Source organism: Pseudopipra pipra, chromosome 1, assembly GCF_036250125.1.
Source record: "Pseudopipra pipra isolate bDixPip1 chromosome 1, bDixPip1.hap1, whole genome shotgun sequence".
Taxonomy (NCBI): domain Eukaryota; kingdom Metazoa; phylum Chordata; class Aves; order Passeriformes; family Pipridae; genus Pseudopipra; species Pseudopipra pipra.
Window position 1 is genome coordinate 25,485,279 of NC_087549.1, and position 23,464 is coordinate 25,508,742.

Sequence of the window (23,464 nt, forward strand, 5' to 3'; positions counted from 1 at the left end):
AAAAAAAGAAAAAAAAAAAGAAAAAAAGAAAAAAAGAAAATAAAAAGAAATAAATTGGGGGGAGGGTGGGAAAAGGAGGGGGGCAGGAAAAAAAAGACAAGAAAAAAGGCAAACCAGAACAAACCATATGCCCCCCACCCCAAACGCTGGCAGCTGTGCTGTGCGGAAGTAGAGGTTCATGCCAGGAGTGCCGCGTACTCACATCGCGGAAGATGCGCAGCCCCGCTCCCCGCTCCGCCGCCATCCGCCCGCCGCAGCCGCCGGCACCGCCCGCAGCGCCCGCGGGGCCGGGATGGGGGGCGGGCGGACCGGCCCCGGGGATGGGGCTCCGCCGGGGGCAGAGCCGCACGCCGGCCCCGCCTGCCCGTGGGAAACCTCCCCAGCAGGGGCAGGAGAAGAGGCGGCCGTAGGTGCTCTTTACCCGTGCGGGAAGGGTTTGTCCCATCCCGCCGCGCACACACCCTGTTGCATCTTTAAAGCGTGTTCGTGGGGAGACTTGCTTTCTCTCCATGAAAGAAACTTGGCTCTTACAGTCTGTCTTTGTCAGGCCACATCATCAGTTTTCATCATCATTTTGGCTGCTTTCCCCATCAGTACAGTCACTTTTGGGGAGGTTTTTCTCGAGCCACAAGACCCCAGACAGGTCTTGGCGGTGCGGAGGGGTGGTGGGGAGTGACCGTGCTTTCACACTGTGCTTGCCGTGCGGAGACCGCGATTAGCTGCGCTCTGTAAAAGCGCTGGGGCTTGATGAGAAGGTTCTTGCATGTAATACACCTCTCAAAGCGGCCTGGCCAAAAATCAGGGGCTGCGGGGACATTGGAGCGCCGGTGTTCGTGGAGTGGAGAAAGCGGGGAGCTGTGAGATGGGGCAGGAACGGGCTCTGCGGGGTGAGGGCAGGTGAGGAGGAGGGTCCTGGAGTAGGGGGAAGGAGAGCAGTCCTGAGGGACGTTCCCCACGTATATTTTCAGACCCGTGCCAAGAGGTTATTTAATGGGCATAGTGTAGCGGGGGCTTTGACTTTGTTCTCCCACCACATACCACCAGCAGATGGCATCGCAAGTATAGATTAACAATAAAATAACATATATTAGATACTATGTTTTATATATTACCGTATATGATATTATGCTTCACAACGAATGTTAGAGTGAAGTTTTACTTTAAAACACCTTCATGTTGAAAGCCCTGGCGTGACTTGCTGAGTGTGGGTGTTTCTGCTTCTTCCACCTCTGTTTCCACATTTCAGAGGAAAATCTGAGAGGGGAGAGAGAACTGTCCAAATGGAGAGACAAGGCATTTTATAAGGTGAGCAATTTTTATATCACTTCCTAAAGATGGCTTGAAAAAGAGGTGGAAAGATCATCTTGACCTATTTTTGCTTTTTAATAATAGTGAAAGGCTTTTATTTAATCTGACTTTTATAATGGAAGTATGGGAATGTATTTCTTTCCAGAGAGATAAAAGAAGAAAAACATCCAAAGGTTGTACCAAGAGCCAGGAGGGTGAGTGGAGATAAGAAAAATCTTTAGACTATAGAGGGGCTTATTTTTCTTAACTCTTACAACAACTAGAACAATAATTTACATATTTAACTTTTTTGACTAGTTACTATCTTGGAATAAAAAGGCTTTTGATGAAGAACCAGTATCGTTCCCCATTGATTGGCCTTAACATTCACTGAGAATATTTTGTTTGTATAGAGACATCTTCCTTAAAAATTGTAAGGAAAAAAATTATACAATGCTGATATTTTTAGGGCAAAAATTAAAACATAAGAAGCAAAAATGACTCAGGACTTTTATTATATTAGGAAGCTTTATTTCCATTATTAAAAAGCTTATTTGCAAATCATCTTTGCATGACATAGAAATTTGAAAGTACTGTTTCAGTAATCACTCTTAAGAGACTTTAATTTCCAGGTTTGTTTTCCAATGAACAAACAAGTCTTGGAGTAGAGTATATGTGTAACTTAGTGATGATACTTTTTATACCATTTCAAAATTACGTGAAGTAATATCTCAATTTTAACAACACAAGCAGGATGAGTGCTCTGAATTTTACCAGCTTCCCTGTTCATTCAGTGATTTCCCTCTGTCTAATCAAGAAGCTGTGAGGGAGAGGAGAGAGGAATGTATCCATATGGTGTCCTGTGATGTGGGAGTACAGGTACTGCCTTAATGGGAGAATGATGGCTTTGTGAAATGCCCAGGTGAGGTTAGCAGAGGTCAGCACAGCACGCTTACCTCTGCAGCCACAGATTTGTGCTGCTCATCATCTATTACAAGAAATAAAAGTTGTTTCGTGTGTGTCTGAGGATAAAACCTAAAAGGGCCTGCTCTCTTTCTTTCTGTGTGTCAAATCATTAAACTTTTATTCAGAAACCAGCTTACTGGACCAACATCTTCACTCATGTGAGATGGTCAGCCAGTATTTAATGATTTTGCCCTTTTATCTGGGAAAAACAAACAAATGAAAGCTGGCAGCAAGAGCGACCTTCCATTTACTGTGCAGTGGGCTGTGCAACAAGGAACATCGATGCTGAGATAGATAGACAGCAAAGTTTCCTTTTTTCTAAGGAAGTGCAAGCTGTCCAAGCGTCTAATCAAGTCACTAAATCACTCCATGATGGTTAGCTGTGTGTGTGACCTCTTAAATGACAGGAAAAACACTATGTAATGTTTATGTCAAAATATAATCTTTTCAGCAGAACAGTACTATTTGCCTTGGCTAAAGGAATGGGTCTGCTTCATGGTCCTTTTCTTTATTGCAGGAGCTGACTGATACCTATCTAAAGAGCTGAGTTAGCATAATACAATGCCTCCCTTCAGCTCTCAAAACATGTTGTTTTGTCATGGTTTCACCACCTGGTCTGGTATTCTGCAGGCCAACTACAAACCAGGCTCTGGTTTGAGTACTCAAATGCTGTCCCTGTAGTAGCTCCCTCATAAATTTCTTGGTCATAGAGTAAAAACAGAGAAATTTCAGAGTTAGTATGTGTGTGGCCATGACTTGTAATGTAAGCAGTAACAGAGGAATCTGGAGGCTACATTTCTCTTTCATCACTTTGTGTCTTACACATGGACAAATCTGATCCAAGTGAGAACCAGTATCTTTACAACTCCAGGTTTCTACAACTAGGACTGTGAGAATAAAAAAGTGAGTTTCTCCTCCATATGGTATATGTGCCATTGATAGCAAGGGTAGATGTACTAAACCCCAAAAGGAGTAGTTGCATGCCTGGAAAACCATTAGGTCAGCCACCTATAACAGGGAGTATGTGGCTACATTTAGTTCATCAATGAAAATTACTTCAAAGTCCCCATTTCTGGGAGCTCATTTTACCTTCATCTTGGTCCCTCCTGGAGGGAGTCTGAGTCTGAGTCTGCTCCCATGCCCTTCCTTGCCCTTCTACTTTCCCGCTGGTCCCATACCCACTCTGTGATGGAAAGAAAACCCAGACACAGGTTGGACTGCCAAGGGCAGTTCAACAGCAAGCCAGTGTAGACAACTGGGATGTACATCAGCAGTTGAACCTGAATGCAGTCTGCATATATTGGAGCTCTTTCCTAAATCACCAGTAAAATAAATGCAAGTAAAGCCATAATTTCACACGGGCAATTCAGGAAGATGCTGATTTCTGTGCTGTTTAGAGTTCCAGCATGAGGAAACCACACACCTTGCACCGGAACATTGGTTTTTTTCTTTTTGTTTATTTGCATCCTAATTATATTTTGGTGCCTTTGACAGACTCTTCCCAGCCAGTGGGAAAGTCCAAGCCTGGGATCTCCTGGCATCTAAGGCAGGCTTTAGACCCTCAGCTATGAACTTTGGTTTCTCTTTACCAGTCCCCTTTCTGTCTGTATGTGACATATAATACCCCTAGGATAGAAAAGTATCATTATAAAGATAAACATAGCAAAGATGGAACAGTTCTGGGTCAGTAATGCACAGCAGTGCACAAGAAGGGCCTAAGTAAACTATATGCACATCACTGTACATGGAATATCAATTGTTTCTTGTAAGAGGTAACTCACGTTTTTTAACACACTCCTTCACATAGATACAGACAATGTAGTAGATTTTAGAACAACATTTTAGGGCAGGTAAAATGCATAAGATGTGTGATGATAATTAATACACTGTGTGAACTCTCCTATGCACATTATGGTTATGACCAGCCCTCTGGGAGCATTTTGGAATCAAGAGTATAATAAAAATTGCTGTAATGGGGCATCCAGCAGAGACTCAGGCTCATGTTGAGAAAAAGCCTGTGGTGTGACTGGATTGCTAAGTCAGATATTTACTTAAAAGATCTAAGAAAAAGAATAAAAGAAAAGATCAAAATATGAGAGTCAGAAGCAAAACAACACAACAGCACAGTAAAAAAATATGTACTTTTATTCTTTGTATTTGTAACATTCCCAGGGAGAGTGTCTGAGACCTGTGACATGAAGTAATGGTTTTGGACTTTGGCACAGCTTCAGTGCCTAAGCTCTCTTTAGGTACCTAAATATTTTTATGGTTGCAGGCTATCATCCTTCTTGTGTAACTGGGGTTTAGTTACAAGAATCCAGTAATAAGATCAGGGATCTGAGAAGAGTATCTCAAACTAATTTCTACAGCTGGATTTGAGAAAATTTTAGTTTTTAAAAAGAAAAATTGTATTATTCCAATGGTTTTGTGAAATGAAGAATTTTCTATCTACCCGTCCCAGCCTGCTTAAAAGGTACACATCTCCCATGAAGTAGTACCTGATGTGATGATGCCAGCTCTTTTCTTTGCTTTTCATTTTGAAAACTTCTGGCAGTTGTTGAAATTCTGCTGTCAGAAATGACCACCTGGCTTATTCCAGTTCAATAATTTCAACACTTGCAGCCACGCTGACAGATCAGAATCTGCTGGCAAACCCCTCTCTCTGAGTTGGGCAATGCTCACAACCTAGTGGAACAGGAAAGGAAGGGGTCTTCAAGATCTTTTTGACTGATGTTTTGATCATACTGCTACAGCTGTAGAGGAGACTCTCTTTTGCTTTTAGAAGATTTTGGAGGGGGACTGAATTCTTGGAGAAAAAGCAGATATGGCACCATCTTATTTTAAAAAGATCTCTGGCAAGTCTATATTGCCAGAGCATTCAGTGCCAAGCACTCTGGTCCCTGGCTGTTACCATGTTCGATATTAGGCTGAAGGGCACAATGCAACAAAATGTAAAAAAGGGAGGGAAATGTGATTTATATGTTATTGATTTTAACAATAATTAATAAAATTCATAGTTAAATAATCAGTATCACTAATAGTTCTCTACTTCACATAAAGAGTCAGTTCTGCCAACTGACAGAACCAAAAGCCTTAATCCAAACAGAATGCAGCTTTGGAGAAATTTCTATCCAAATACAACTCTGTACTAGACATTGAAGTAATTTCCAGTAATAAATGTCAAAGTTTGGCCCTTCTGAATATTGTGTTTCTTTGGAGAAATTCTACCTAAAATATTCCCAGACAATTTCTGCTTACAGATAAGATCTAAGATTGAGAATAGTAGTAAGTGATTTGGACTAATGTTTCCCACTAATGCTGCCATTATTCCAGAGCCAGACATGTGAAGGCTGGTTCGATGCCCCAGTGTTAGCCCAAACCAAAGACAACTAAGTTAAATTCCTGGCCATGTTCTGTAGGGTCCTAGACAAAGAATTTAGTAGCACTAGTGTGCCTAGGAGCCCCTGGATCCACAAATTATCTGCAAACTTGCTGCAGGTGCACCCTGACCCATCATCCTGGTTATTAACGAAGATGTTATATAGTGCTGATCCCAGTATTGGTCCCTGTGGTGCACCACTAGTGACTGGCCTCCAGCTGGCCTGGAGAGGCTGAGAGAGCTGTGACTGTTCAGCCTGGAGAAGAGGAGGTTCATCAGTGCATTTACCTATACAGATAGGGGCAGGAAAACAAAATTCTACGGATATGCATATGATTTCAGAATGTGGTCATTCACTGCAACACAATCAGGGAACTGTAAACAAGATTATAGTTCTCTACAAAGGCCAAAACACACTAACTCAAACATCAGAGGATGCAATAAAACATCAGGGACATTCTATGTTGTTTCACAGTGAGAGATATTTTTAGCATTCAGGGACTGATTGTACACATCATTTTACAATTAATGGGAATTGCAAGGTTGAGTTTTCTACATGGGACACATATTCTCTCTGAAATTTTAAAGTCTCTTTATTACACTGCATTTAAAAAATGAGTAGACAGTTTATTAATTTTCTTGATCTGTTTCTGTGTTGAGTTATATTAATATAAGAAAAGAATGATTGTATTCTTTGGTGTCAGTCTGTTGAGCTCTGGAGAACCCCCTGAAGCAATGCTGCTTTTTGTGATAGAGGATCTAACAGTATGAGATAAGAAGTTGACTTCTTTAATTTCAGTTAGAATGATAACTGTGGGAATCAATCACCATTTCTTCTCTCCTTTTTTTCCTTTTCATTTTCCTCTTCCTCTTCCCTTTTTATTTTTTTAACCTCTTTTACCGCCTTTTCAGTTTCCTTTCATTTGCCTTTTCCCATTTCCTTTTTCTATTCCATTTCTTCTTTTTTTCTGCAGAGCTCTAAGTGTGGATTCCTTCCCTGGAAAGATTTTAATCTAAAGAATGAGCACCCCTCACCCCTTCCCCATCATGTTATGGGTTTCCTGGAACTGCATTCTGTGTATGGAGAACTGAGCCCTGAAGTAGGGCTGCAGTGGATGATAAAGACAGAAGTATGGGAAGAATTAGGGGGGAAGAATATTATATATTCGACTCTCTCAGGCTGTTTTGAAAACCATATCCATGATTATTAGTGAATGCCAGTGACTTAAATTCTTACTTTACTAGAACATGCCGTATAAATATTACACCAGGCATAGCAAGAACAGTCACAGGCATTTCCCAGTTACTATAAGGAAGGCTGTCAACCCAAATCAATAATTGCTAATTAAAGTTTCAGATCTCATTTTAAAAATTGCAGGCTTTTGTGTATTTCCTCACTGCACAGATGAGAGAACAGTTTGCCTAGATGAAGTGTAGCAAATCTGGAAAGGTCAGTTTTTCATTCAAATGCTAGTCAGGAATTCTGATTTACTAAAAGAAGAACTGAATAATGAAGTTATTATTTTCCTCCTCTGTGGATATAGATTAGATGACTAGATATAGATATTTCTGGTGGACATGTATCAGTATTTAGATGACTTTATGTTCAGATTTTGATTATTCTGCCATGATACCTCCTCAAATCCCTAATATTTGTGAAAATTACTGTCAAACATGACAGCACATAAATACATAGAAAGATAACATTTTTATTGCAGACATTCCTAGAAATCTTAGTTGTGGAATATCACTCTGTTTTGCCGGATGGTTAACAGCTGGAAGACAAATGGCTAAACTCACTGGTGAATTATAAAAATCACATAATTTTTGTTTAAAAATCCACAACAGATATAATGAAATTCCTCCTCCCTGCATAGTTCTCAATCTATGTCTACTCCCCTTCACCAGATATCATCTCAGTAGTTATGTGAAAATAAAAACAAATATTCTGGAGACAATAAACCTATACTGTCTAGTTCTAGTTCCTTGTGATACACTGCCAGAGCAATGACTGGGTTAAATTTCCAAAGTATTTTCTGGGTCTCTCAGAGCAGTGAATCTGAATCCCATAAATCCATATTATTAACTTACTGTATCACGGAGTGCAATTACTGCCTTGTGGTTGTATTGTAAAAAGGCTATTTCCAAAAGGTCATGGGTATCTAACATCTAATTAGAGATTGTTCTCAAACTTTTTTGAAATTCAAAAATTGAAGTACTGTAGTGGCAAATGGAGTTATCTGTAAGATAGACAAAGTTTGTTGGTATTAAAGAATTTTCCAGCTTAAAAAAATAAATCACTAAAAAGCTATTCGATAATCTTTGGAACATTTGACTGAAAGGAATCCAAAGTTACAGGGCTCTTTTAGATCTCAGACAAAACCAGTTACCTTGTTATGAAACAATTTTTGCTTTGAAATGTTATTTTATTGTAAATATAGAAGCAGTTGTTTATTGAAGATAGAAGATTTCAGCGTTTATAGGCTCAGAGAACATTGACCTTAAAGTAGAAATAAGAGCTTTTTCACCAGAATAGGATATTTTTGTCTCGCTAATTGATATTAAATACTATGTTAATTTTTGTTTTTAATCTGTTCATGTCAGGCTGCCTTATGCAGTTCTATATACCTACTACAGCTGTGCCATCTTGTGGTCTGCACAAAACTTATAAATTTTTAGCTTGGAAATAATTCACAAGTGCAACAAATCATCATCAGCCACAGCCAAGGTGGAATGAATCAAATGGCACCCCCCTTAGCAGTAGTCTAACTTCTCACAGACAGACACATGCCCAAACCAAAGTTTCAGATCTGCAGGCTCCTGGCTTGGCAGGCATGGAGAACAAGGGATGGCATTGTGGTAATGCTCAGAGGTCTTTTCACCTTCAAATTGCATACATTTCCTACCTAGAATCACAATAATTCATAGCAAAAGGGTATGTAAGATCTTCTATAAGGGCCTGCATTTTTTATAACCAACCTCTACTATAGCAGTTCAGCTTCAGCTGTGGATCTGAATGTTGGCTGAAGATCCCTATTGGGCTTGTTGCTCTTCTTCTTGTAATTTTTTTGCTCTTTGTTTTTAGAAGCAGCAACAGGTGAGTCTACGGAGTCCAGGGAGATTTCACTTAAAACTCTAGAGTCAAGCAGCTGCTTGTTCTGGTGTAGAACTGTTCTTTTAATCCCAGCATTAACAACTTGTTAGAGACTGCTTAGAGAGCAGTCTCTCCTGTTGAGAGAAGAAGAGGTGGTTTTACTAACTGCCATGCAGTTGCTTATCTCTTGGGCTTCTGTATGTGCAGCTGCAAATTAGAAATGCCTTATGGCTTCTTTTGGTTTCTTTTTCCTGCTGCAGGATGGCAGCGTTCAAGATGGGCCTTCGATATGCTGAGTAGCTGCTGTCCTAAAATTACATACACTTTTACTTGCCTTTACTGGGAGACAACCCTGCTTCCTGGTAGTCATTTTTCCCTCTGTGTTCCAGCCTAAACATATTCATGGCCAGTTTATTTTCATGTCTTTCTGTGTCAGCTAAAAGTCCTTTTTCTTCCCTGAGATTTGGTCTTGATATTTTTACAGAGAATAATAGCCTTGATTCTGCTAGGCTAGTTAAATTAAACACTTAAATGTTTCTATTATTAGAAGAAGCTGTCAGTTCCCTCAACATATCTGCTTCTGTGCGTTGGTTCATGTTTGCTTCTCTTTTTCAAAGCAAGGGACGGGTGTTTTATACCACCTTCCAGAAAGACATCACAAGGAAAATGCCATTACATGTCCCCTCCTCTTTGCTAGAATTAGCTCAGAATCGCAGAATCACAGAATGGGTAATGTTGGAAGGGACCACAGTGGTCCCTTTACAATCTGGTCCAACCTCCCTGCTCAAGCAGGTCATCCTAGAGAGATTGGCACAGGATTGTGTCCAGACAGTTCTTGAATATCTCCAGTGTGGGAGACTCCACAACCTCTCTGGACAATCTGTTACAGTGTTTGGTCACCCACACAGTAAAGTTCTTCTTCATATTAAGGTGGAACTTCCTGTGCATCAGCTTCTGCCCATTGCCTCTTGTCCTATTCCTTGGCCTCACTGAGAAGAGCCTGGCTCCATCCTCTTGACACCTTCCTTCAGCTACTTACAGACATTGATGAGGTCCCCTCTCAGCCGTCTCTTCTTGAGATTGAACAGACTCAGCTCCCTCCTCTTTTCCTTGTAAGAGAGATGCTCCAGTCCCCCAATCATCTTTGTAGCCCTCCACTGGGACTGCTTCAGGAGCTCAGACAATACTTTCTAGATACCTTTGCTTCTTTAAAAATAAATCCCTGGTTCATGATCTCCCGAAATGATGCACTCCCAGTCAGTAACACAAATCTCGTTGCAGGTCCAAAGAGCAGGGTCTTACAACATCAGTTGGTTAGAGCATGGTGCTAATAACACCAAGATTGTGAGTTCAATCCCCATACTGGCCATTCACTTAAGATTTGGACTTGTTGATTCTTGTGGGTCCCTTCCAACTCAGAATATTCTGTTATTTTGTGATTCTGTGAAGCTCATTGCCACTGCTTTGACTCAACACCCTAAAGTTCTCCAGTTCTTCCTGAATGCTATTACAGTCTTCTGCTTTTCCACATCTGAAATTTCAATCAAAAATGAAGTTTTAAGGCCAGGAATAAAGCTATCTTTCTGTGCTTATTGTTTGCTTCTGCCCCACAGAGGGACCTATTGTCTTCACCGGTTGAAAGATGACCTGGCAGTGCTGTCAATTGGACTTGAGTCCAGAAGGTTTTGTGGTGTTTGTGCAGCCCTGCAAACCCTTCTGAAAGTGTCCATGCTTCAGGAAAGTGCGAAGCATCCTCATCCCTGCACTTGCTGGGTGCTGAAGCCCTGTCTGGAGCAAATACTTGCAGCCCAGGGGAGGACTTCCCCAGGAGGAAGGGAACTGCTTGCAACACAGGCTCCCATAAGCTGGGTGACGCAGCTCAGGGTCCGGGGTAGCGTTGCGTTCATTTGCTGAGCAGCTCTGAAGCATCTGATAAAAAAAACCCCCTCAGGAACTTAAGGGGTTGGGGGAGGAGGAACAGTGTAAGTACTGTTACAGAAGATGACTATACCGCAAAGCCACAAAGATCTCTACTACTAAACTCCTTCCAGTATATTAATTGTCTTTTCAACAGAATCAGTTTACCATCTGCTCTGTTCCAAACCTCATGCATTTTTGCAGTTCTTTTGTGAGTTCCTTTATCATTTGTCCAGCAGATATAGTCCCAAGTGACAGCACATTAAATATTTTTCTGAAGTTCAGATAGATGAGATCTACATTTCCTATTCAAATCTCTCAGGACATCAAAGAAGCTTGGTCTGGTATGATCTACCATTGGTAAACACAGGCTGCCTTTGATCTCATTTTCTATTAACCTCTGTGAGCTAAAATTATAATAGATGTGCGGTGTTTTTAATTAGAAATCAGAGTTCCCATGAGTCTCATTTTTTATTTCTACTTTTGTTCCCTTCACAGTTGCTTATACATTCATGAGTATCAATGCAAGTATAAATAAGTATGCACCAAATTCCTGAAAAGTGGGAGATTAACAGCTAGGACTGCTGAACTCCATTAAGTTACAGATCAGGTACAGCACAAGCTACAGCATTAGGAAATGCTGGTGTGCTGAAGAAGTCAGGACAGAAATATCCCAAACAAAGGATCTAGAACTAGGGCTCTCCACAGCCCAGGTGGGTGGCTTGGGCACAGCCACAGCCTGTCTTCCAGCCACAGAGACAAGTGCTTTGCCTGCAGTGGGCCCTGCTATTGAATCCCTGAATAGCCTGCAGTTCTCAAGCTTTTATTTTCATTAGTTGACTCTTGTCTTAACTCTCAGAGATCTCTATTTTTCTATTCTCAGTTGTGCTGCATTTTGATGTAAAAAGCGCACAAACCCCAAACTGTTTTAATCTTTCAAGCAAAATGACCCAGGCTGCAGGCACACTCTGATCTTCCCTCTGAACCCTAATCTGCCATGAGAGGAGTACTCCTCCTTTAATTCAGATTTAATTTTTTACACTGCAGCTTGATATGGTCTAGCCAAAACTTTGGGGAATTTTCTCCAGTCTCTTCTAATTAAAGTGCTAAAACAGCATATTTTTGGCAAATCTGCCTTCTGCTGGCTCTAAACCGAGTTGGTAGAATAGAATAATAATATTTGAATAATCTTTTTAACTTTCCACATTAAATTGTTTGCTCTGAACTGAACAAGTAAGTCATCAAACATGCTTGTGAATAATGCATTTGACAAAAGTTGTAAAACATTAAAATTACATTGAGAAATACTCAGATCATTCTCCCTTAACATGTAAAAGGAACAGAAAATTTATATTACCTTTTTAGAAAACAGAGTTTATAATATCTTATTTATATTTTGGGGAATAAACATGATACCTATATTAATTTTAACTCATTTTGAGCTTATCACATATAGATAAAAATCAGAATTCTAATCTGATGAAACACCATAAAGGTGGTTTGAACAACATAATTTCTTTGTTTTATGGGCTCTGTCATTCTCAGTGAATTTCTGAAATGGAACAGAAATTCTGAATCTTACATACCAAGTCTTTAAAATAAGAGATTTAAAGCTGTGTCTCCTATTCCCCTCTGCATGACATTCAGCAATTTTGTTTAGTCTTTAGAAAGCTATGGTGCATGGAAAGAGGTTTACCAGTCACATCTGGTTCCCATCTTATGTTCTTTTCTTTCCCTCCATTTTGCATTTGAATTCCTAGAATTGAAAGGATGTGAACAGGTTAAATGAGAATGGTGGAAATAAAATGCATACATATACAAACTCCATCTGCACAAAGAGCATTGGCTACACTAAGCTGTAGCACTAAGTCTGATGAGAAACTTGTTTGAACATGTCTTAGGATGGCTCTTTGTGGTCTCTTTGTAAACACGTGTTTCTTCTTCCCAACACCCCCCTGTGAAGCTATTGTCTCCCATACAAGGTGTCCTGAGGTGTCCCATTGGTCCTTGTTAACCCCTTCCTGTGATTGGGTGTTCCTGTAAGCCCCTTGAGACTTCTAATTGGTTAACCTGTGATTCTCCCTAACCCTATAAATGTGACATCCCCAACAATAAACACTCTCTTGCCTCCTCTCCACGCCCGGTGTGCTGTCTCTGTGCCTGCCATGGGGCCACGTGGGTGGTGGGGGGAGGGGGGAGCACCTCTCCCCTCCAGGCTCGGGGTCTGAAAAACCCTGTCGCTGGAGTCCCCTTTACCCGTCCTTTCAAGACGTCGGAATGGTTCTTCAGATGGAGAAGGAACTACAACTGGGCTCTCCCACTTCGAGGATGGGGAAAGGGATCCAGAACTGGTGCCCCGTGTGAGGAAACGAATTTACTGAACTCTTCTATGAAGATAGGTGATTCCTAAGGCGCAGATGTGACATCTCTGTTCCCCGACGCCCCGAAGTCTTCCCCAATCCCCCTCAATCCGCCGTAATTGGTGCCACGTGGTGAAGGCCAAGATTGGTTGAACTCTTCTGTGAAGATATAACCAATCCTAACGCACAAACGGGAGTAGTTTGTGCTCAACGGTGGACCGGAGTCTAAGCGTCAAGGTATTAGCAGACGGCATCACCACAAGAGAGCAGCCTGTTTTGAATACCTCAACCTTCCTGAGGACATTCAGGTAAGGAGCAGACCCAGCATATTCCCTTATAAGCAGACTTCGGCATACTCCCTAAACCTCCCCCCCTGTAAACCTGTAACTACAAGAAGCGTGCATGCCTCTTTAAGAGAGAAAAAGAAAGCTTAAAGAACATATCTAATTCCATCCGCAAGTCATCTAATAAGACTGTTTTGCTAACCTGAAAGATAGTCCCGTTTCTAACAAGGGACTTAGACCACGCCAGCATGGCGAAAAAAGGGTTAAAGCTGCTCGAAACAGCTCCGCAGCAATCCCCCTGCGCGACTCCCGGCCCCGGGCCGCCCCGCCGTGCCGCGGCTCTGGGGAAGCCCCGACATCAGCCAACCCCGCTCCTGCCGCTCCAGCTCCCACCGGCCGAGCCGCCCGGGGCGCACCCCGCCCCGCAACAGACCGGACTGGACACCCGCGGTACCGCCGCCCCGCCGAGACCCCGGCGCTGCTGGCGGCCCTGGCCCCCGCCGATCCCTCCTCTGCCCTGCTCCTGCCGCACACAGCACCCCCCACGTCCCACCATGTGGCCGAGGCAGCAGCCGCCGCCGCAGCCCCTCTGGACACCAGGACTGCCTCCGATAAACAGAAGAAAACAACCATTTGGACTCTAATGAAACTAAAATTAACAGCAATAAGTAGTTTGTTTGGTTCAGCAGTAAATTGGAAGTTTGTGTAAGTGAAAAACTTGTTTATGAATACATCAATAAAAACATTTTTAAATTCTGTTTTATAGGGACACCCTCAGACACTAAGAGAATGGGGTAAATTTAAAATCCATATATCAATAAAGACATATTCATCTTTAAGGAATTAAAAGGGGTGGGATGTAGCACTAAGTCTGATAAGAAACTTGTTTGAACATGTCTTAGGATGGCTCTTTGTGGTCTCTTTGTAAACACGTGTTTCTTCTTCCCAACACCCCCCTGTGAAGCTATTGTCTCCCATACAAGGTGTCCTGAGGTGTCCCATTGGTCCTTGTTAACCCCTTCCTGTGATTGGGTGTTCCTGTAAGCCCCTTGAGACTTCTAATTGGTTAACCTGTGATTCTCCCTAACCCTATAAATGTGACATCCCCAACAATAAACTCTCTCTTGCCTCCTCTCCACGCCCGGTGTGCTGTCTCTGTGCCTGCCATGGGGCCACGTGGGTGGTGGGGGGAGGGGGGAGCACCTCTCCCCTCCAGGCTCGGGGTCTGAAAAACCCTGTCGCTGGAGTCCCCTTTACCCGTCCTTTCAAGACGTCGGAATGGTTCTTCAGATGGAGAAGGAACTACAACTGGGCTCTCCCACTTCGAGGATGGGGAAAGGGATCCAGACTAAGCCTTCCTCACGGATAAGAATTTGGGAATTAACAGGAGTTAGTAGTGTTTGTCGTGTATTTGATTAAACCATGGAAGCTATTAACAGGATGATGACCTAAGATGCCTACTAACGGGCTATCAGTTTCTACAAACCACAAATTAAAGTGGGGAAAGTGCTTACACGGAGAGACAAGGGGTGGGCACTGTTTGCAGAAGCTGGCACGGTCTGTTAAAGAATCCTCTCTCCTGAGCAACACTGTGTGTTTAATTGCAGCATCTTTAATAACTCAAAGATATTGGCTCCTGATTCTGTTTCTCAAGGTAGAAAGCAGGTGATTTTCAGAAAAGCTTATTAGGATGGAGCTTTAATTCTGATGAATATAGGAAGAAATCCTGTGATGAATACAGTGCACAAAAAATTACAAAAGTGGGAGATTTAATCATTTCCCCATTTGTCTTTTCTCAGCTAATTGATTTGTCAATATGATTATTCTTAGACAATTCTGTTTCTTGGCTGAGAGGGGATTTAATGTCTGAAACCTTTGCACAGATGAGAAAGTTTACAGAGATGTATGACAGATGTATTTTTTTCTTTTATTATATATTTTTTAATAATTCATAGGATCCCAGCTGACATCTCCTTTATCTATAACAGACAAGATCCTCATAGCCTGTCTTCGTCCAGAGAAGTCTCTCCCTTTAGTTGCCTCTGCAAGTTGTTCCCATGCCAGCTTCCTTCCCACAAACCTTTTTGCTTCACACTGTGCAAGGCATTTTATGACCTAACCTGGATCTGACCGTCCTGCCTACCTGCTCAGCAGACATAAGTGAAAAACAGGAGTCTGCCTGGGAGGTAGCATGCACCAGAGGAACATCTATGCTGAATTTAAGGATATCTGGTGGATGAGTTATGTAAATTATTCTTTCCTGTTTTGTAGCTCACACTAAAGCAGTCTGCACTGTGCTCCTTGCTTCTTGCACGTGGCAATAAAATGGCCATTTATGGCAGAGTCCTTGACTCTCAGCATTAATTAACAGCTAAGATTTACCATCCTTTCTTGCTTTATGTTGCCAACAATGAGGAATGTAAAGGCAGCTGAACAGTAAACAGAAGTATTTATTGGGTGGATCTCACGAGAAAAGGAAGCAAGTTATATCTAAGACATTACAAAGACACTAAAGAAGTAAAGTTCTTTAGTAAAGGAACATAACCACTGCCTATTGTAGCCTGGGAATAACTCCTCTGCCAAGCCTGGACTATGTAGAGTAATGGCACAGGTGCCTCTGCAGAAGACCCTGGACTTGCTAGAAAGGCTGTGGCCAGATCTTATGTGTCTCAGTGACCTGGTGAGGTTCGTGACCTGCACAGAGGGTGTGCACACCCTCCTCATGATGATATTATTTACTACTATGGCAATTATTTACTATGCAGGTGATACATACATGAAGTATGCTGGTCTCCACCTTATAACCCCAGTGCACTCCAGCTTCTGTTGCTTCTTTCATCCTCCTTCAGGGAGAAAGCCACACTGCCTGCAGTGTGCGTACTCTGTCTAATCATATCTTCTTGCCTAAGGTCACATTTTTGTATGTGTACTCGGTAATAAAGGTCTGTAATCTCTGGCAAATAAACCTTGATTCTTAAGTTGCTATTTGTTTGGTTTTTTTTTTTCCCTGTCCTTCAGAACAGATGTTGGTTTTGAGTCTACAAAACCAGCTTGACAAATATTTGTCAGTGGTTACCTCTGACAGTTTCCTACCCAGAAATCTTTTGCTTTGGCTCTGTTTGGCCCTGCTGTGCCCTCCCTGTCCCAAAAGCCGAGCATTATTTCTTAGTTCTTTTCCCTGTGTTCAAGAAAATGGATGCCCAGCTAATCTCCATCCACTTCATTTGTAAGAGCAGGCAGGGAAATTACACAACAGGTCTGCAAAGCAACTCCATCCTCTCTCTAATTCCCTATTAACCTAAAGAAAAATTAATTTTTTTACTGTGCTCCAAGTATATCCACTCTTTGGAAAGCTTTTTCCTTTTAATTGAGATACTATCTGTGTATTTTTCAACTTCAGGCCTTACTCCTCCCTCCTAATTTTTTTTAGATAAGCTTCTTTCCATAATCTACCCATTTCTCTCTGATCACCTCTTTAAAAGAAGGGCCTCATTTAGCCAGCACTCACTTCCAACATGCAAAACTAGATTAAAGCTGGGGTGTGCTGTAGGTTTACGGCATTTGCCAGTATAGTTTGGTATCAGTATTTAACCCTTAGACAATCTTCCATCTATAAAATGCCATAGACATTGAGATGTAATGTCTGTGTTGTAATACACTTTCATACTGGCAGATGGAGTAAGAGACTCATACCTGGGTACAGTGGTAGTGGAAGTGGTGCAAGTGCCTGTCCAGTATTTTTATAACTGTGTGTCAGATAAGCAGAGGATAAAAAAAAAAAAAAAGATAAAATTAAAAAAGGTAAGAAATGTACTGTAGGAATATTTCTCCTTTGGGAAACAAAGCTTCATTAAAAACTGAACCATCTGAAAAATATATTACTTTTCATGAAATTCTATGATGAAAAGAATTGAAAAGCATTTTAACGTTGATGTGATTAATTTGGATCTTTTTCAGAATAAATTGTTTCATGTTTGAAACTCAAAGCTCTTTGCTAATTAATTATCTTAGGTTAATGCATTTCAATTTTCCTGAGACAGCATCTCCTCTAGAAGCTGTGTATTAAGAAACTATAAAAGGTTGATTTTGTTCCCATTCAGGATGAGCACAACTTTAAAAGAGTCAGAATTTTCCAACAAATTCTGACTGTTGAGCAGCTGAAAGTAATTGGAATAATGGTATAAAAAAAAATTAATTTTTGAGTCTCAGTGGACACAATAGTAAAGTTTAGAAATTAATTATAAGGATGATGAATTAGTAGCTACATGCTGCCAATGTAAACTCTTGTGGAAAAGGTAATACTAGCATTTTTTGTTCTGTGTCTTTCCAGAAAAGTCCAAGTGCTCTTTGTCTCTCACTCTCTTGCTGATGTAAATTTAATGCTGATGTCAGTCTAGATCTGTAATATTATAAGTGATGACTGAACCTGACTATGTTGTCTTAATTTTAACGCTGGTGACCTTCAGGACATCTCACAAAATTGTGCTGGTGAAAAATGGTAAATATCTACCTATGGAATACATTACTGCATCAGAGTTAGTTATTTTATTATTAATCTTAATATTATTAATTAAGACACTTCTGTTGCTTGTATCGTCACCAGTTAAAACTTCTGCACCTGGAAAACTGCTGATTCTGGGAACTTTACTAATAGGGCATGGGACAGAGTAAAACACTGGCTAGTTCTGCTGCTTATACAGTTTTAACAAATGAGGCTAAAGCTTAGCTTTGTTTCCAAAATAAGCAAATTCAAGCAAATCTATAGAGAAGAAGGGTATGATTAGTTGCTGATGATACTTGCACAAATTTCACTTGGGTTAGCACATCTCCATTTACATTATAGCCATAGGTTTAGACATTTATATATTCCAATTATCAAAATAGTAACAGTTTATTCATTATCGTATATTATATAACATTTAGTAGTGTTAGTGGGAACTGCATTCTTCCTTTTGTTGGAGATTTTCTCTCTCCTTCACTCAGTGACCTTTTTCTTCTGTTCACTTTACTAATATAACATGTGAGAAAATAACAATATAACGGAGAGTACAGCTAAGTGAAAGTTCCCCAAAATGGCCTAATTATTTGACAGCTGTACTGGTTTCAGTCAGATTTACAGTCTAAATGCAAGTTTTTGCTTTGGTGTTGTACTTCAGAAATAGCAAAATGGTGTTTATGAAGTGGTTTCTCCAAATAAACTCTTCTTTCCTCTTCTTCTTTCCTTATGCCTTCACTGGGTTCCACTGGCAAATCCTTTGTGTAAGTATAAGATACGTATTAATCTAATTAGTACTGATAAACATCTCCATCTTTAGTTTGAAGGATGAAAGTGGTTCTTGATTGGATAAAGAAGAGAATACGAGGAAGGATCATTACATACAGAAGATGGGGTCTGAGTTTGGGGCTGGGAGAACATCTACACCCAGATACAAAGTGGGCTGCAGACACTGGTTTGAAAAAGTCAGCTTCAGAACTGGAGGGATGGGACTTCACTTCATCAGCAAAATCCCTTGGAGTTAAGTATTTTGAAATACTGAAGTTTAGCAGAGGATGAGTTTGGCAGCTGTTGAAACTTAAAAGAAAAGAACAAAAGAAATTATACTTCCTTGTTGTACAGACAATTTTGCCATAAAAGCAGGGATAGGTATTTGATGAACATTTGTTGGCATAGCAGTGAACATGAACAGAACTATACATGGAAACATCTTCCGTGAGCAGGGAAACAGCATCAAGATGCTCTGTTTCCCTTAGGACTTCATACTTAATCAAGGGCAAAATGACAGAAATACTCATTCTCTCCCTTGCTAAGGATATGACAAGAGTTCAGCCATCCTCACCGTTTGGCAGTCTTGTGAGACCTGTTCTGCCCATCATTTCTGACTGAGCAGCTCCTGAAGTCTCTCATGTTTGTGGGCCAGAAATTCTGATCTCTCATAAGCTTCAGGTGTACTTAGAAGTACTTATAAACCCATTGCTGAGTATTCTGAGTATTTCTTAAAGCCCACTCTCCTGTCTTTTTCTCCATAGCTTCCCATTCTAATGCCCTTTAGCACAAAGAATAAGGCTTAATAATTTACTTTTGGCAAGCAGCAAAGAGAACATTCCAGATGCTGAATAACCTGAACCAATCAGATTATTTTAAATATAAGTGGCAACAGAATCTAGATGAAACACAAGCACTTCTTTTGTTGGGTGGGCTGTATTTGCACTGCTCTTTCTCTCAGACTCTCCAGCTCTGAGCATTCCTATTGCCTTTTTCTTCAGTCCCTGTCACTAAAGCTGATTGTATAAGCCATATAGCATATACAAAGCTATAATTCTGCTAAACTATAGCTATTTAGAATGGGTAAACTTTCTAAAAAGTATCTGGAGATGTGCAAGAGACTAAGGGTTTGTATCAAGGTCTCAATCATGGCCAAAATCCCTCTGGATAATGGAATTAGAGTTGCTAACTCGTGAAGCTTTTCCCAAGAGGGAACCTGGCCTAATTCAGGAAGTGACTGAGCTCACCCACAGAGAGAAGTGTGAGGGTGCCTCACCTGCTGCTGCAGTGTGTGCATCCATCTGATCCCATGCCTGAAACCAGCACAGAGTTGGTCACATGCAGGGTACTGCAATTTGTGCAACTTGCACTTTTTGTAGAGTTATTAGCATTTTCCATTTCCTACACTAAAGGAAACCACAAAAAGGACATTTTTTCAGTCTCAGGAGAGTCCACATCGCTGGGCTCTGGGAGTTCCATAGAGGGTGAGTACTTGACAGGATCCTGAGCTCCTCTTGTATATAATACAGCTAAAACCAAGACTTTATTATAAAGGGCAAAGATTTTCCAGATTTTCTCTGGGAAAATCTGATTGTCATGCTAGTATTCTAAACATGCAATGAGGACAGACAGTATACGTTATTTCAGGGTCATGATGGCCCTAAGCAGATTAGTTTCTCTTGAAACCTCTCCTAAAAGGTACATGGCATCTTTAGATTGACTGGCTTTTAACATTTTTAAAGAAGTTTAATTGCATACTGAAGAGAGCTGCCAAGGAGACAGCTTCAAATGTATCTTTTGACTTTTGTCCAATTATTAAACAAGTGTTTTCCCAGGAACTACCCTGCATTGGCTACCTAGTAAATGCTCAGGAAGTAAAAACAGAAAAATAATTTCCTCTTTTATTTTTGATCCTTCTCATTTCTTAATTAAAAACTTAATTATGATACAGTCCATGTTTTCTTTATTTTTAGTTACATAGGCTGAAAAGTGATATCTGAAGTAAGCACTGGGAATAATTCCTTTGCTGCAGCTCTCCTTTTCTGGAGCTGCATGAGCAGTACAGACTCTCTTGCACATACTAATAATTTTGGTCTCCTCTGCACTTAAACAGGACTGTTTAGTTCAGCTTAGAAGCCTGATGAAATTATTTCCTTTTCAGGAGGCTCTTCTATCTTAAAGTCAGGTTCATTCTTCTAATTTTTAATTATGCTGCTGCAGAAATATAGGAAATAAAAGATAAAAACTTTGGCAGTGACACTAGTTGTGCTACTACAATGTATGTTTAAATTTAATTCCAAAAAATCATGTTTATGTGATAATCTGTATTTTACAGGATAGGACTTTATGCTTTACTGCCTGTATATGCCAGCATTGAGGAAGAGCCTGGAAGTTCACCCATGTCCTGAGTTCCCTCAACGTGACTTTCTTCTGATGCTCACGCATGCTTGTCCTCTCCTCTCTGAGATCCTGATATAAAGTGTTTTCATCATCCCTTGCCACGTTTTTGTCTTGATTGAGCTCTGAGAAAGAAGAAATCTCTCTTGGCTCTGAAGTCTGTCCCCTCAGTTGACCAGATTTTCCTTCTTTTCCCCACGCCGTAAAGCAGAGATGCTGTTGCAGACCACAAAGGGGTGATGTCTGCCACACGTGCTGTATCTACAAGCGTCTCTTACGGGCAGAGCAACTCTACCGCCCCCCACCCAGCACGGCGGGCGCAGCAGACCCCGTTGCAACACTGATCGTTAACATGTAACTCATGTTGTGCTGCTTTAAAACCACAGCTTCCCTCCTCAGCTTTGCTTCCGAACCACAGAGACTGTTACAGTCTGTGGGAGGGCAGGAAACAGTTGGGGAAATATTCTGGGGCTTTTTACATGTGCTTTGCTCTGATGTAAAAGCTGGCAAGAGGAGGAGCAGTTTGTTGTCCAGTCATATGTGGTATACATCCACCTTCTACAGCCACAGGTGACCTAGCCTAGACTCTTCCTAACCAGCTGATTTTACACCGTCAAAAGGAAATACAAGCTACATATGTGAATCTAATTTTTTAGGAGCTCTGGGTGAACTGTGAATCCCGCAGCTGTTTCCAGGAGTGACAAGCACAGCCTTTTCACTTTCCCAAAGAAAGGAGAGCTTCCTGTGCTCTAAAAATTGCCTCATCAAAATTGTGGAGGTCAAAGCATATCAAGAAGATATTGGGTTCTTTTGCTAAAGAAAAAAAAAAAGAGGGAAAATAGAATGCTTCTCTTTAAAGCTCACCTCTTGCTGAAGTTTCTCTCTGCTGTGTGCTGCTCTGGGACTTCTCATTATTTCTCATCATCAATCAATTATTCTCCCCAGTGAACCAGCTCATCCACTCATCTTCACCTCCCTGAAATTTCCCAGTGAGGTTAGAAACAGCAAATTGCTATAATATTAAGTAATAAACCCCAACCTTTTTATGACTTGGCTGTTGATCATTTTTCTCTAGTGGATACCAATAAAATAGAAAGAGCTCCCTTGAACAGCACATCTGAGAAGCTGGAATGCTTTTAAGTGCGACAGGTTAGAAGAGGTCTTTAGAGATAATCTCCACTGCTCTTTAAAATTAACTCCTTGGGGAAATCCTAAGTAGTTCTTCATAATTAGAAACTTCATAATTGGATGCAGCGGAGTTACAACTACTTCACTGTCCCTGTTGTTGAAACAGCCTTCTGTTACACTGAAGGCTGGGTAAGCCTGACTGCTTCCATGTCTTCCTTTTCTGTTCGTGGAAAACCTCTGATGCCAAGGAGGATAATTTCTCCTAGATTTACTGTAAAGCCCTGTTGAGTCAGATCAAGTCTTCACCTACGTAACTACTTGTTGTGTAGAATTTTATCAATCTCCCTCCTCCAGTCTGTTATCTGTTCATGAAAATAGTTCCTAATGAGAGGATAATATCCTGCAGGAAGGGTTTACTGCAAGAGTCAGCATGGCAGGGAGGGGACACAGGTAACATGGGCCTTAATCTTCTCCTTCTCCCTGTCTATCCTTCTTTGGCATCTTCCAATGAAGACTCACATGCAGCACAGTTTCCAGATCTGCAGCAGGGCTGGATCCACCCTTGCTTGTGTTTGCTGTCCATTAGTGACATTCCATGATCATGGCATGTGTACTGTACCATAAAATATGTAGTGAGAAATGTATAGCAGAGAAATGAATGAGAAATATATTTCTCAGTAAAAATATATTCTGAGTAAATATTTTCTGCATGTTATCTAAGAGATACAGAGTGCAAATAGCCTTCTGAGAACCTCATGAAGAAGATATTTGGGAGCAGTCATGATGGATTTGCCAAAGGAAAATCATGCCCAAGTAACTTGATTACCTTCAATGGATTCCATTTGTAGTTTCTGAGATGAAGGAATGACAACAAAGATGGGAAAGGGCTGTTTAAATTTAGCTAAGTAAAATGCTAATTAAAAATCAAGACAATAAAAAATAAATGCTGTGTGGATCCAAATGCCAGTGCAATTAATTGTTCCTGTGTTTGGTATGTTTATAAAGAGTAACTTCGCAAAAAGCTTCCTGTATCTCTTGGGAAGCTACTGAGATTGACTTTATCACTAGAAACTAAATTGTCTTAATTCTGAAGCAATCTGCAAAGGTATTGCCTAAGAAATGTAATCTGCTTTCTGCCCAGCAAGTTTTGGTCAAATGGGCAGTGGAGAAACAGCGAATAATGAAGTAACATAAAGCATCTGAAGGGTTGAAAGTTTGAAGTACATGACAAATTTTAAAGGAAAGGGCAACTAGAAAACAATAGGGTGAAATTATAAAGACTGAAGGTCTTACAGAGACCCAAGATACTAGATCTTTGCTCTCAGCACCTCACATCCAGCTTCTTGCCAGTTTTCTGATTTCTTTAAGGCATTGCTTCATGAGACTCTT

The 23,464-nt window shown here is 40.9% G+C and overlaps 1 protein-coding gene and 1 long non-coding RNA gene across 2 annotated transcripts in view; one reads left to right on the plus strand and one right to left on the minus strand.

Annotated features, from left to right (window-relative positions):
* The window catches only part of NECAB1 (N-terminal EF-hand calcium binding protein 1), a 59,831-nt gene extending 59,305 nt beyond the window's left edge, over window positions 1-526 (minus strand). Inside the window, exon 1 of the mRNA XM_064649140.1 lies at window positions 203-526. Coding sequence (XP_064505210.1) covers window positions 203-511 — 309 coding nt within the window. The 5' untranslated portion in view covers window positions 512-526. The remainder of the gene's footprint in view (window positions 1-202) is intronic.
* On the plus strand, window positions 432-23,030 carry LOC135411548 (uncharacterized). Its single transcript, XR_010429203.1, has 3 exons — window positions 432-897; window positions 1,247-1,305; window positions 20,891-23,030. It is a non-coding gene; the product is annotated as an uncharacterized LOC135411548 (long non-coding RNA).
* The last annotated feature ends 434 nt before the right edge of the window (window positions 23,031-23,464 follow it).